Source organism: Lethenteron reissneri, chromosome 12 (genome assembly GCF_015708825.2).
Source record: "Lethenteron reissneri isolate LAM-NWPU_2019-01 chromosome 12, ASM1570882v1, whole genome shotgun sequence".
In the NCBI taxonomy this organism is placed as follows: domain Eukaryota; kingdom Metazoa; phylum Chordata; class Hyperoartia; order Petromyzontiformes; family Petromyzontidae; genus Lethenteron; species Lethenteron reissneri.
In genome coordinates, this window is record NC_083790.1 from 4,127,113 (window position 1) to 4,141,783 (window position 14,671).

At 49.9% G+C, this 14,671-nt stretch overlaps 1 protein-coding gene across 1 annotated transcript in view; it reads right to left on the bottom strand.

Annotated features, from left to right (window-relative positions):
• LOC133341666 (pappalysin-1-like) overlaps positions 1-14,671 on the bottom strand; it is a 168,833-nt gene that overhangs the window by 125,042 nt on the left and 29,120 nt on the right. Inside the window, exons 2-5 of the mRNA XM_061550258.1 lie at positions 7,475-8,345; positions 6,200-6,568; positions 3,675-3,820; positions 1,506-1,799 (exon numbers count right to left, since the gene is read on the bottom strand). Coding sequence (XP_061406242.1) covers positions 1,506-1,799; positions 3,675-3,820; positions 6,200-6,568; positions 7,475-8,345 — 1,680 coding nt within the window. The remainder of the gene's footprint in view (positions 1-1,505; positions 1,800-3,674; positions 3,821-6,199; positions 6,569-7,474; positions 8,346-14,671) is intronic.

The window sequence follows — 14,671 nt, forward strand, 5'->3', positions numbered from 1 at the left end:
CAACAGCAGCAGCAGTTGTATGGCGTCATTGTCATAGGGGGCGTCCATAAATGACGTCACGCGATTTTGGACGATTTTTTACCCCCCCCCCCCCTTCGTCACACGGCGTCACACAAAGTCAGACCCCCCCCCCCCTCAAATATGACGTCACAAAGCTCTGCCCCCCCCCAAAAAAAAACATGCTCAAATCGTTTAAACTATTGTCTTTGTAGTGCGTATTTAATGTGGCGCTGCACTCTGATGTTGTAGGCGAAAACAGTTATTTAAAAAGTCTATTTAATTAAGTTGAACGTTTTGATTTAAAAAACCAAGAATATAAGTATATTTATTTAAAGTTGTGCATATTGATGTGACGTCACATTTCTGCCCCCCCCCCCCTCGTCACACATCGTCACAAATGTCTGACCACCCCCCCCCCCCAGGTGCGTGACGTCATTTATGGACGGCCCTTAGGGCGGTTCTCAGACACGTGGTGGTTACGCTCCTCCGCTGGCTGTGAGAGTGTCCCACATGAAGTGCGGAAAGCTTCATCTGTTGACGCGACCCCAACGGGTGACAGGCGAACTCCCGATTGCTTTTGAGTGGAAACTTTGCCGACAGCACGGAGGAGCCGCTGGTATAGGCGCGTGAACGCTACATCTTTTATGTATGCACGTTGAACTTCTTTCGCACCGTACGTGTCCAACCGTGGCTCATCGGAGGTGCCGGGGAATGACGACAAATCGCGTGCATGGACCTGGATGGAGTCGGGACTTAACTCCTCCTCGAATGTATTCCGGGGTCGCTCGTAGACCGCAGTAGGTGGCACGTGGCCAGCGGTAGGCACAGCAATAGCGAGAGTTATACTGGATGTGGTGTGACCGGGGCGCGGAAATAGCTCTTGCCCCCTACCCCCACCGATGTGTATTTGGGTCGAGGCACGTGTTGTTTGGCGTGCTGTCCGACGTGTCGCACCACGTGCTTCTTCGGGAGCGAACCGTCGGCGACAAACGACACGCGGCACGACCAGAGAGCACGTCGCGCGGCGGGATTGGGATGGGAGCAGTGCCGGATTATCCTCGTAGCACGAGTAGCTTCACATGTAGTAGCTACGGGCTACTACTACACATGTAGTAGCTATACGTGCTACGGGCCCCGCACTTCCAAGGGCCCCGCGCTAAATTCTTCCAAGCTATCAATTCCGGTTCAGTGATTCTGCACTTGCTCTATTACTATAGTACTATACCGCCTTCAATTTGTACGAACGACTGGGTGTTTAAGGTTAGCCATTTGTCGTATTATCTGGCTGTAAAGCAAATGAAAAAATACAATTACTTTACCATGCAAGTGAAAATTTTGTTTAAATAGTTATGGGTTTTTTTTCCAATTTAGGGTCCCCTTATAACATCATGCTACAAGTCCGGCAATGGGTGGGAGAGAGCTGTCACGGCGCGACCGCGAAAACCTACCGCGGTAGGCAGAGCCGGACCCAACGTAACCCCTGGGGAATTGGCGCGTAGCCTCACCGGCATAGCTCATGTAGTTGTTGAACGGCGTGTGCTGAAAGTAGCGCTGGTTGCAGGTGTCGTTGCGAGGCTCCGGGTCGTGGCACAGCTTATTCTGCGGCGTGGGGGCCGTGTCGGCGCAGAGGTCCCCCTTCTCCAGCGACGGGGTGGTCTCCTGGCAGGGGTCGTTGCAGGATTCGGTCTCCGACACCCCCCGGAAGACGTGGTACAGTCCCAGGTTGTGGCCCAGCTCGTGGATGATGGTGTGCGTGTGTCCGGCCTTGCCATAGTACGTGGGATTGAGCACCACGCCACCTGCACGTTCCGAACGATTAATTACGATGATTGATAATCGATACGCAATCATCACAGTGGCAGACACTGGCGGCGAGATGGCGGCGAGACGTCGACCCGGGCGCAGACGGAAATTACAGAAGGCCCCAATTTAAAACACGTGATTAAAGCCGTGGATAATTGCAGCCACTTCAATTGTGGTATTTATAATTTAGACGGAGCAAAAAAAAAACAGATTCCATCTCCGTCAGAATATAAGCGGCAATTGTAATATTATCAGATTGAGAATTATGCCGTTTTCCCATTTTCGCACTAATTATTCGAATGAAACGTCGTGCGGTTGCTTTGAGCGTTAAAACTGCACAGCGAGCACCCTTGTTTAGCCCAATGAAGCCGAATGGGCGTCCTGCAAAACGACACACGCATCTCTATTGCTTACGGGGTGCAAGCGAGACGGTGGTTTCACACACTGCGCCGAACCCGACGAACCTGAGTTCCGTTCCCGGCCAGGGCTAAACGCGAGAGGGGTGAGGGATATCTGAACGCGTCCCTCGGCAAACACGCCTCTCCACCCCCCTTTAGTAGCAACCTGCACCGACCGTTGTATGGTGAAGTATGGTCGAAGGACTCCCATGTCCGACACAGCGTGGGGAGAGGCATTAATCCAGCAGCGGACGGACAAGGCACTGCAAATTAGTCTACGTTATTGTATTGTCTCTTGAATAATAATAATGAATTTGTTGTGAAAACTTTTTTTTATTGTTTGTGCTAATTGTTTTGGTGCCATTTCTTAATTTGTTTATTCATGTTTTTTTTATTTTCCTGGGTACAAGTAGGGTTTTCGTTTGCTTGATAGTGGCCGTCTACGAGATTTGGTCCTCATATATAATGAATGCACCGCGATGTGGTCACGCTTTTAGCATGAATGACGCCGTATAAAATGAAAGTATTATTAAGAGCAGCGAACGGACAAGGTGTTACAAATGAATGCATGTCATTGTATTATGTCTAATAAATACGGCTCAGCCGCAGGAGGAGACAAGAGCGGTGGTAATTATGACCAATAACGATCTGTAGAGCCCTTTAACATCCACCCAGCCACCGAGGCATTAGCATAATGCTAATCGTGTAGATCGCGAGGCGAGAGTTATGTTACACCGCTGTCCGCCTGGGTCTCCCCGCTCATTTCTTGTCAATTGGCAGCACTCCACGACTTCATTGCGGCAATCACAGCAAATATTCCGGCATTTCCCAATTGCCCAGTCGCTTTTCGATGCAGTTTTCACAAAACTGCATCGAATCCGGCGTTCTGAATGCACTTGACCGACATCGATCATTCGCAGCGCGCTTGCCTTAAAATTTGGAACGTTATTTTAGTGACGGAGCAAATATTGCTTTGTAACATATATTTGCATAACTAATTACTAATTCATTAACATTTTATAAATATTAATATTAAGACCACAATACAGAGAGAATACATGTCCATGCCTCTAGTCAGCAAAGCGTTAGTAAGGCATTTTTTTTCACGTTGTGCCATAGTGTGTTTTGTGTGAGTGAGGCATTGGTTTCACGTTGTGTATCAGTGTGTGTAGTGTTAGTAAGACACTCGTTTAGCGCCGCGTATCAGTGTGTGTAGTGTTAGTAAGACACTCGTTTAGCGCCGCGTATCAGTGTGTATTGTCGCCGATGTTCCCTCTGCACATTCCAAACTTCTCCCGCACGGTCTCCATTCTGCAGCCTGCGTGCCCCCCAGCCCCCCCCCCTGAGAAGCTTCCGTGCTCCCCCGCCACACCCCTCCCCCCAGGAAGGGTTCACCCGGGGTCACCCACCCCCCTCCCCCCACGTGATTGAGGAGGACCGCTGTACTAGGCTCTGCGAGACATCGGCTCGTACCAAGGTGGGTGAGAGCTTCCTTATCCCAAGGCCAAGTAGCCACTCCGGCCAGATCCTCGCCCACGGAGTTGGCGAAGTAGATGTTGAGATGCGTCGAGCCGTTGAGCCTCAGGATCTCCTTGAGCTCCTTCACGTCCAGGTAGATCCTTTTTGAACGGAAAAGAACGCGCAGCTTGTAAAAGAACGCGCGACGCGCGGGGCGTGACCTCTTTGGGCGGGAGGAAAGAGGCGGCCCCGTTAGAAACGTCCGCGTCTCGAGATGGTGAACAGAGGCAGGTGCAGAGGCATCCCTCGATTTACGACAGGGGATGCGTTCTTCAGAAGAAGACGCGTAAAAAACTAAATGTTGTAAAGGGGAATGGATTTTCCCATTAATTTAATGCAAGAAATGAGGGATGCGTTTCGGACAGTCATTCCAACGCTACTCCTAACCTAAAAAAATAAAAAAAACCTATATCACTTTTGACAATTAAAAATATAATAGAGTACATGCGTATTAAAACGGTTGAATAATTAATTTAACACTGGCATTAAACATTTTAATTGTTTGTTCTTTAAGTTAATATTGTATCTGTTATCATTATTACATATTTTTATTCTTCTTCCTTTTCGACAAGGAGCCCTGAATAAATTGAGAAGATACGTAATTTATTAAGGCTCAAAGATTACAATTGTAATCTGAAAAAAAACCGTCCTGAATTAATTTCCAAAAGAGATTTCATGCTCGCATTACCGTTAATGGAAGTCAGTTTTGAATAGTTGTTAAAATATATCAAATAAAAAACCCTATATGATTGACAACCCTGTGTTAGTAGCCTGCTTACATATGGTGTGCTTATAACCGACTTCCACTACATTTGAGGGAGAGTGTTTTTTTGTTTTGCGGCGAAAGGCAGCGACATTGACGTTACTCCATTGATTTATCTGTCGAACAGAAAAGCGATTGTGAATTCGGTCGAACGCTTGGCCGCGTGCTCTGGAATGGACGCGTGACGTCAGTCGGACTCAACACCCTTTATCTGAAATCAGCAAATCGACAGTGCAGCGACCCCGCCGGCCAGCCGCCCACCCGGGGCAATTCCATCGCCGGCGCACGCGTGGCTGTGTTCGTACACTGCGTTCCAACACCATGCCTTGCGCTCAGCCACCTCTCTGTCTGCATCTTTTTGCCAAGTTCTAACAATGCATGCATGATAGAGGAGGTTTTTTTGGGGAGGGAGAGTTAGGTCGCTTAAATATAAATGTGTCGTTAAACCCGCCACCACCCGACACAGCCAATTCGTAAGGTTTGTCGCGTAAACAAAACGTGCCAATTGGTTACTATGTCGATTTAAAGCTTTCGTGACCTCAGGGATTCATCTTCTTGGTTCTTTCGGTAAAGTCATGTAGAAGGGAAATAATAAAATAATAAAATAAAACATAATAAAATACGAAAGAACCAAGAAGATGAATTGGTTACTAGTTTAGCACACCGGTGTGTTGGAGAGTAAAGCAACAGCATTTACATTTCGAGTATGTTTCGCCGGTAATTACAACCAGCCTCATCAGGAGGCAGCCAGAATTTAATTTACGCGATCTAACCCAAAAAAACCTATTTTATGGAAAATTTTGCTCGCGAAAGCCAATGTGTTATTCTTACAATGTATGTTCAACTTATGTTGCACTTTATATCGCCAACCGCGCTAATCGGAGGTGCGAATAACCATGCTCGATTCAAGAAACGCATTCACTCCCATCTATCAGATCTTCAATTGCGCTGTTTGTTGATCTGTTAGGCTCGATTAAAGCAAAAAATCAGCACGCTAACATTTCAATAACACTCCTTGTGACATTTGTCAAGGTCGGGAGATCGCCATGGCCGATGCCACAGATGTGACCGCAACTTACCATGCACTTCTTTCTTAAAGTTGTTGTCGTTGTTTTGTTATCGCTGATGCTGTGCTCTCATGTAAAATATCCGGGCAACTCGATAAATGGGATCATCCATGCAACAATTGAAATAACCTTTAACTTTCTTCCTTCTGCCAGATCCCATTATTGTAGCGAGGCCAACACCTTCAGGGTCTGCCAGTAAGATGGACCTTGCTGCGCGTTCACAAATTAGCATCGCCACCTCCAAGATACACAAAATTACGGCGTATTTCATGGCAAGAATAATATCGCACAATACCGGAAACTACGCGAATCATCTCGGGCGGTGGATTTTTCCACAACTGACAAAACGGAGACTTTGAATCGCCCTGGGAAGAATTAAAGACTTCCCAGAACAGCAGCAACCTCTAAGGACAATCCTGGGAAAAGCAAGACATGGTGGCGACAACCATAGCCATCAACAAAGCTCAGCGGCAATCTTCGGCGACGAACTCGGCACTGCATCGCGTCTGGCGACCGGTGCAATTACGCCAGCATGCGCATCAGTCATTCGGAGGTCGCGCGTGTACCTCTGCGCTATTTGCCGTTAAAAAAAAAACTGAAATAAAATAAAAACCTCAGACACACACGCACGACACACACGCACGCCGCACCTGTTGGGCGACTCGGGATCGAAGCAGGTCCTCGTCATGTTGTCGGAGAATTGCTCGCAGCAGTCTCCGTTGTCGAACGCGTTCTTCGCCGTGTTGCACTCGGGGTCGCAAACGCCGTTCTCCATCATTTCCAAATTGCAGTCGGCCGCGTGTCCCGACGACGACGACGACGAGGAGGAGGAGGACGATGGGTAGTGGCCGGAGAGCGGCTGGCAGTCGCCTCCATCGTAGCCGGTCAAGGGGTGGCTGCACTCGGGGTCACAGTTCTGATTGCCCACCTTGGCGTGCTCGCAGTTGGCTAGGATGATGCGCTGGCGCAGCGAGGCATTGACAACGTCCACGACGGTGAGCTCCCAGGAGATGTTGTACCTGCGCGCAGGTTCGCAGAGGTCAGGTCGGGGTCGTGGTTGTTGTGCGACACAAATAAAAGTAAGCATTACCGGTAGACAATAGATTTTTTAGGGGGTCGGGCGTAGATTACGTGGCCAAATGTTCTGTCTAGAAACTCTCCTCCGTCCGACAAGTTTAGTGGTCACGTGGTGTGCAAGCTCTTGACGCACCAATTAACGTTGTTTCAGCTCGCCGGTAAAATTTAAGAACAATTCTGGCAGTGATCACAAGAAACAATTGAAACAACAACATTGCCACGTCTGGCGCTTGTACACACCTGTGACAATTTAATTAGTTTGAGATATGTCAGATGGTGAAGGATTTTGCTCCCCACATACTCATACAAGACAAATATCTGCTGGATAGCCTTCACAGGCACTTTCTGCAAGTGCTTTTAGCGAGCACTTATGAAGGCCGGCACAGGCACACGAAGGGGTGGGTGGCCAGCACGACGCCTGGCCGCCTATGTCTTCCAAGTGGCGATGTTTACACACCGCAACAGGTACTCATTTGAGGCTGAATGGATCTAGGGGCAGGCCCAGGACCAGTTCAGATATTCGTCACCGGTGTTGGCCGTGAGCAAGAACCGAACTCGGGTCACCGGGTCCATAGCGCAGCGCGCTAACCGCCGCACTGCCGCTCCCCTCAGTCACACACACACAACAACAACAACCGCCATTCACCACTATGTGGCGGTGACGTCACCACGACGCTTGTGCCACGCCATGTGCTGGCAGGAGGTCACGGGGCAGACCCAGCAGGTGCCACGGGTCGACTGACTGAGACGACTAAGATGACTGGCTGATGCACCACCTGTGCCCCGTACTGTGCCAACTTGCTGTAAGTACACACACACGCACACACACGCAGGCCGCCCGCCCCCACCTTTGGAAGGCCTGGTTGAGCACGCGGTGCTGGTCCTCGATCTGCTCGCGGCTGACCGTCGGGTTTTCACCGGGGGCCTCGTAGATGTTCACCAGGCGGTAGCGCACCACCTTGGGCTCGCGCAGCGGCCAGTAGCCATTGTATCCGGAGATGACGTGGACGTTGTCACACACCGTCTGCCCGCACGGCGGCGGCACGAGCACCGGCCCGGCGGACGACACCGCCGCCCCGGCCGTCGTCTCCGCGCCGCCGCCGTCGCCGGCCTCGCTCGCCTGCACCGACTGGACGCGGGGGTAGGCGCCCCCCTTGACCGTGAGCCAGCCGACCTTGAGCGCGTCGAAGTCGTCGCCGCCGCCCACGACGTCCGCCACGGGCGCAGCGCCGCCGCTCGAGCGGACGCCTCGCTCGGCCCACGCGCGGATCTCGCCGGAGCCGAGCGCCCGCCGCCAGAGTCGCAGGCCGCTCAGGAAGCCGCGGTAGGCGCGCTCGCCTCGCGCGTTGTCGCCGCCCACCACCAGCGTCTTACAGATGGCCACCTCGGGGGTGAAGAGCGGCCCCGCGCGGCCCGACACGCGCGACCTGGCGACCCGCGCGCCGTTCACGAAGAGGCCGAGCCGCCGGCCGTCGTAGGTGGCGGCCAGGTGGGTCCACGCGTCGGGGACGTAGCGCAGGGGCGACGCGAGCGTCGTGGCCGAGCGCGAGTTGTCGGCGTTCAGGGAGAAGAAGTAGCGAGAGCGGGCCGGGGGGTGAGCGGCCGCGGCGGCGGATGAGGTCGGGGCGCCGCCGTGATGCGTCCCGGCAGGGTTTACGTGGACGATGCCGAGCGACCATCCCTTGTCGTGTCGGCCGTAAAAGCAGTCGTCGAAGAGCCCTGTGGAATGAACGACACCGGGTGTCGTGCGCGAGCCGGTGTAGCGAACCGGTTAGAGTGCGCGCGCAAGTGTCGGTTCGCGCGACAGGTTCGCGAGGTTGCGTATTGCCGCCTTCGTGAAGTGATGGCAGACCCTTCCATCGGTGTGGTCTGTTCTCCCCGCAGGGCAGTGGTTCTTAACCTTCACCGCAGCCTTGCACCCCATTGGTTCTCAATCGTAAAAAAAAAATGCATATTAATAAATACATCTGGTTTGATGAAAACAAAGTAGTTTTACTTACGTGCCCGTGGTTAATGTGTGTTCTACCAACTCTTTTGGTTCTTTCGGTAAAGTTACGTAGATAGAAAATTAATAGATCACGACGTTTCGATCGCAACACTAGCAATCGTCATCAGATGAAACAAACACAGCAGGAGAACTGCTGACGTAGGAGAAAGAGCTCCTAGTCAGGAAAGCTTCAAATCAAGATTGTGTTTTACCTTCCAATAAAGATCCGCTCACGTCTCGCACCCCCAGAAATGGCATCTCGCATCCCCCCGGGGAGTGCGTGCACCCAAGGTTAAGAACCACCGCCGCATCGGTAACGTATCGCTACGAGCAACACAAACTCACAACAGGGATTCGTTCATCTGCGATCGAAGCTACGAGAGGTATGGTGCCCTCTCCACTGCCCGCGACAGACGGACGGAACTAACGCCACACAAACGCTTTCGACCGTTGTATGTTGAACTTGAATTGCTAATCGGAGATGAAACATCTTGTCGGAAGGCGTTAATAAATGGGTTCTCAGTCCTGATGTATTTCAAGTGTTTTGTTTTTCGTTGGTTGAGTTTTAATCGCTGGAATGTTTGAGTCACGTAAGAGGTGAATGTCCACGTTAATACGTTTCGACGAGAAATAAAGTGCGAGGGAAATTGGTGGCTTTGACCAAAATCAAGTTTCTATGAGAGTAATAGAATTACTAACTTGCAGCCCTTTGTTACTCTACTGCTAGTTGAAGACCTCCCTATAGCAATGTCGGCCATGGGGGTTATTTGACCATGCTTCTCCACTCTGGTCAAAAAAAAATGGTGGCCCAGGATTGGTTGAGATATCACTTGCCACTGACATTATCCATGACCAGGAATCAACACTCAAGTCGATGGGTTCATAGCGTAAACGTGCTAATCACTGCTCCATCATTCCAATGGAATTCAACAACATGTACGTACGTTGAACTTCTTTAGCACCATACATAACCAATCGTGCTCATCGGAGGTGCGGGGGAACGACAACAAACTAAACACAAAAAGCAGTTGTAAAGAAATCAGATCTCTAGATATAAAAGTGCATAGCTTTTTTCTGACCAATAAATTCCCCGACCTAATATCGGAAGGAAGAGAGTTCCAGATGGCCATCTGAAAGAACGCGACCGTATTTGTTCGAATCCGTATCTGTTTGATGAAAGCCTGTCGACATAGTCCACAGGTACATCACACAGATCACGTGTGCCGTGCTCAGAGGTACAAGGTGTCAATGAATACGGCAATGAAAAGGACACACTTGAAGTGGACTGACTTCACCGCAATAACTTCCAGGTCGTAAATGTTTATAACCCACGTTTTACTGGACCACATTCGAAAATTTTAAAACACACGGATCAGAGAACAAACACAAATTAAACAGATCATATTGACTTAAGTAAGCGGGGCTTGGGCAGGAAACATCCGTAGCGGGGGGGGGGGGGGGTGGGGGCGAGAGCCAAGCGGCGACTGGGTACAGGAACGGCCGGAAGGGAGAAACTGCGCAAGACGGAGGCCCTCACAGGGATGGAGCAATGAGATAGGCTCCATGTGCAGGAGCGAGGTGGATTTCGGTGCCACGAGCAAGACCGTGAGCTAACGGCAGTGATTGTGGGGAAGCCTTCATCTAGCGGTGGATAAATTATGCTCTTTTTTGATGATGATGATGATGACTTTAAATGGAGAAGTGTTTAATTTGTGCACAACGATGTCAAACAACAAACTGCCGAAATTTATCGAAACATTTTTAAACTATATCTTCCCTCCCCCCCCAATATTTATGCCCTACAATTGTTCGTACAAAATTGTGTTACAATGACAAACGTAATCAGATTGAACTCTAGATTTAACCGAGAATTATTAAAACACCACTTATTCCGTCACGAATCTAATCTTAAATCTTTTAATTTTCGAATTGTTTTGTTAATGCATTAAAAAATAAAATGCATTGCACATTAAATAAAACAAAGGACAGTCGCCCAGATGCTCGGACGCACAGTCGGTGTCAAACGCCGCTGACGATTGTTTTTAAACGGCACACTTTTTGTCTCGCGTTTTTTCTTCTATTTTTTTGCCCCCCGTACCTTTTAATTTGAGACGGAGAGCCAACAAAAACGGAGAGACATAAACACGGGACAATCCCCGCTTACTACCGCTCGTGCTTTCGTGGAAATTGCGGGAGCCCGATACTAAATATTTCTGCAGCGAATGCCAGCATGCATCTTGATTATTCCTGTCATGCCCCCCGCCTCCAACCCCCCAACAAATGGAAATTGTACAGCCTCTTTTGAGGTGCCAAGCCAAATAATATTTGATACACGTGGTATTTATTTATTTATTCATTTGCACGTTCTTCGCAGCATGTGAATGGAATCGCGTAAACGGATGTGTTTGCGCGTTCCAATTGCGCCCATATTAGTCTGCGACTCTTTTTTTTATTTGAGTGTTTTTACTACTTACCCTGCATAGTTTGTGCCAATGCATATTCTGTAACTTCAAAAAGGCGTACAGGCGGTGTAAATCCCTTCAAATGAACACGCACTGCCACTGTGTATTTTCATAGGCGGGTGGAAATTGCGTAACAGCTCTCGTCGGTCGATATCAGCCTCTGCTTACCATCACGACAAAGTGCCATCCCCGGCGCGCTTGCCGTGTTAATTTAACCCTCGCGAAATGCCGACGATGTTTATTTTTCACGCGGATTTTTTGCGACTCGCTGCTGCCTTTCGTGCGCCGGCAGCGAATGGATCAGACGGAATTTTAGTCGGCGCAAAAACATGAACTGGCCGCTCTGAACGAACGGGCGGAGCGAATGTTCCTCTGCGAATCTCAAACAACGCGTTCCGCCACTGCGTCTCGGCGCTTCGCCGCTCGATGCTGGACGCGCGGTTGCATCGTCGGTGACGTTTTTTTCCGACCAATAAATTCCCCGACCTCCCCCACCGCCCCCTAAAAGTTGCAAAGATTTTCAGTTTTATAGCAAAGGGAAAGTTACGATTATAAAAAAACAAAAACTTGGAATGACATTTTTTTTTTAACATCTCATCTGCGAGATGTGTTCGTTTTTAGTGCGTTGTATAAGCGCGTGCCAGCATACACATGGGCGTAAGCTGCAGAAACCCACCCGTTCGCGACGCGCTGATGCAACGCTTACATTTCTAACAAAAAATATAAATAAATATCGGCAGGCTATAGAACAAAAGAAATCGCGTAAAATAATTACGTAGCAATGAATTTCACACGTTCAACATTTTCGTTCGAAATATTCACTGACGCACGCGATTGCTTCAGAGTCTTTTGAAATTATGGGCCCTGCCTGAAACAAGTGTCTCTGAAGGGCCTTTAAAAATCCCTGTCCAAGCGCTTCCCCACCCACAAGCCTCTCCACCCCCCTCAACCCCACCACCCTCCACCATCGCCGCGTATCTCCGCCGGGAGCAACACTTTTGGACGCTGCGTTCTCTCCGCGTGCATCTGAATTTCCCATCAGCCTGTAGGGAAATGCCTTTTACACAGCAAAAGGGAATAGACCCGCCGCCCGATCCACCACCTATCGCGACGAGCGCGCAACAACAACAACAAAAAACCAGCACTCACTGGCCGCGATCAAACCCCATCCCAGATCGCGGTGCAGGGCAGAGCATCCAAAGATCCAGTGAGAGAGGCAATGGGACATTCGTTTGCGCTGACACCTGCCCAAAATTACGTGTGAAAACAACTGGGCCGTATGTGCCACCCAGGGAACTTTCCACCAACGATATGCATCATATGAGGATAAAACACTCGGGGAGTGTGCCTTGTGCGAGCGTGCGTGGCGTAGCGTCATGTGGGGAGCGGTGGTGCAGTGGTCAGCGCACTACGCGTGGGACCCCGGCGAGTTCGAATCCCGCTCGCGACCAACATCGGTGACGAATATCTGAACCGGCCTTGGGCCTCCCCTAGGTCCACTCGGCCATAAATGAGCACCTGATGCGATGTGTAAACATCGCCAATCGAGAAACGAAGGGCGGGTACAGGCATGGTGCTGGCCACCCAACCACCTTGTATGCCGTGCTGGCCTTCATGGGTGCTCACCAGTAGCACTTGCCCCAAAAGTGTGTCAAGGCTAATCTGGGGGGGGGGGGGGGGAGGGGATTCTTTGCCTTTGTTTCGTAACGTCGTGAAAACTGCACGTGGCTTCGCGGAGGGCACATTTTCAGAAACTCGTTGTTTTTTCATCGCCCAAAATATGTCATGTATAAGGCGACGATGTATACTAATGCCTTGTTACATTTACAGTACGTTGAATAATGCAGGCAGGAATTCATTATTAATTACAACTTTGGTGGGGTTCGACTACAAAGGGGCTGCACGGCTGAAGAAAAAACAACTTTCAATAATACGCGAACGGCGCTTTGTTCTAATTCAGACCTAAATGCGGGCGTTATAGAAATCTGTTGACAGCAAAGAGACTCGATATTGCTACGGTACGGCAAATATACATTGAACGAAACATCAAAGAATATCACGGCCGCATGCGCATTCCACACGGGCATCACATGCATGAAAGTAACCTATAGCAAAGAATTTTGGCGAAAGCTAAATCAATTATCCGTGGCTTGGTATGACAGAGTAGAATTTAGAGCAGAAGGATAAGGATTTGTACAACGCAAGCGGATGCACAAAGACAAAGATCCCCCGTATAGCCTTAAAAGACCGTTTGGGGAAATTCCTGTTAGCGAGTGCCAACCCATAAAGACCGGAGTGGAACACGACGGGGTGGGTGACCGGCACACGCACAAACACACACACACACACGTATATAATTCACTTCATTTGCAACTCTATGTTTGTTTAACTGGGCTTGGTAGTGTAGTGATTAGTACACGGCACTACCAATAAAAACGGCGCCACAGTGGCGAGATGTTAACTACCTCGCCTGGTATACAGAAGGTCGGAGGTTCAATGCCGACGCTGACGCCTGCTGTATATTTGGAGTTTGCATGTTCTCCCAGTGGTGGCGGAGATTTTTCTCTGGGTCCTCCGGTTTTTCCCTCCACATTAAAAATCAACATGTGTTTAGAGTATTTAGCTGCGAGACATTTCCACGCGATAAACCACTTCGTTGAGCTATCAGTTGTGGCCAGGTCGCTTCTGAATAAGAGCTAAGTAGCTCAGTGGGCCTTACCTGGTGAAATAAAAATAGTTTGTATAGTTTGATTCCGAGCCGTGGCTAACGTCAGACGCGAACGACATTCGAACGTCACACGAGACCACCCCGACGCACAACATCACTTCACAAAGTCACATTGGCCAGCGCGGCGAAGTATGGTCAAACAACTCCCCCATGACCGACAGTGTGGCGGAGGCATTCATCCGGCAGTGGATTGACAAAGAGCCGTAGATCATTATTATTTAAAGAAACGTTTTTGTTAATACATAGAAAAATAAAGTATTTTTAATATTTGCATAGTTTGCATGCATCATTTGCAGCGCTAGATGAGGGCATCGCCACTCTGTCGGTCAAAGGAATTGTTCGTCCATACTTTACCGCAGGGGGTGAGTACGGCATGGTGATGGCGTGGGGGGGGAGGCCAGGACCCCTGCCACTGATGTTAGCCGTGGGCTGGAATCGAAATCAGGTTGCCAAATTCACAACGCAGTGCGATTAGCGGCGCGTTGTCGTCACTGTTTCCTCTCCAATCCCTCCCCCACCGCCACCCCCGCCATAGCGTAAACTTAAACACGGCACGATACCGTAGAGGCCTTGGTAAAATCCACTGCTGGATGAAGGCATCCCCACAGCGTGTTTAGTCTATCATCGGGTGCTGTTGGACAGTGCATGGGACTGCACTGAACACGCGTGCAGGCGCGTGTAGAATGTACGGAGAGGTCGTAACGCAACGCACGGCAACGTTCGTTTGAAAGAAAAATTAACAACAACCCCCCCCCTCCCCCAAAAAAAAAATCGTTCCGCCCTTTCCCTTCCACGGGACTTACAGTTTCAAATCAGATCACCGCCGCGGAATTCTGTGCGTGCCCGTTTAAAGGCCCCCCACCCCTAA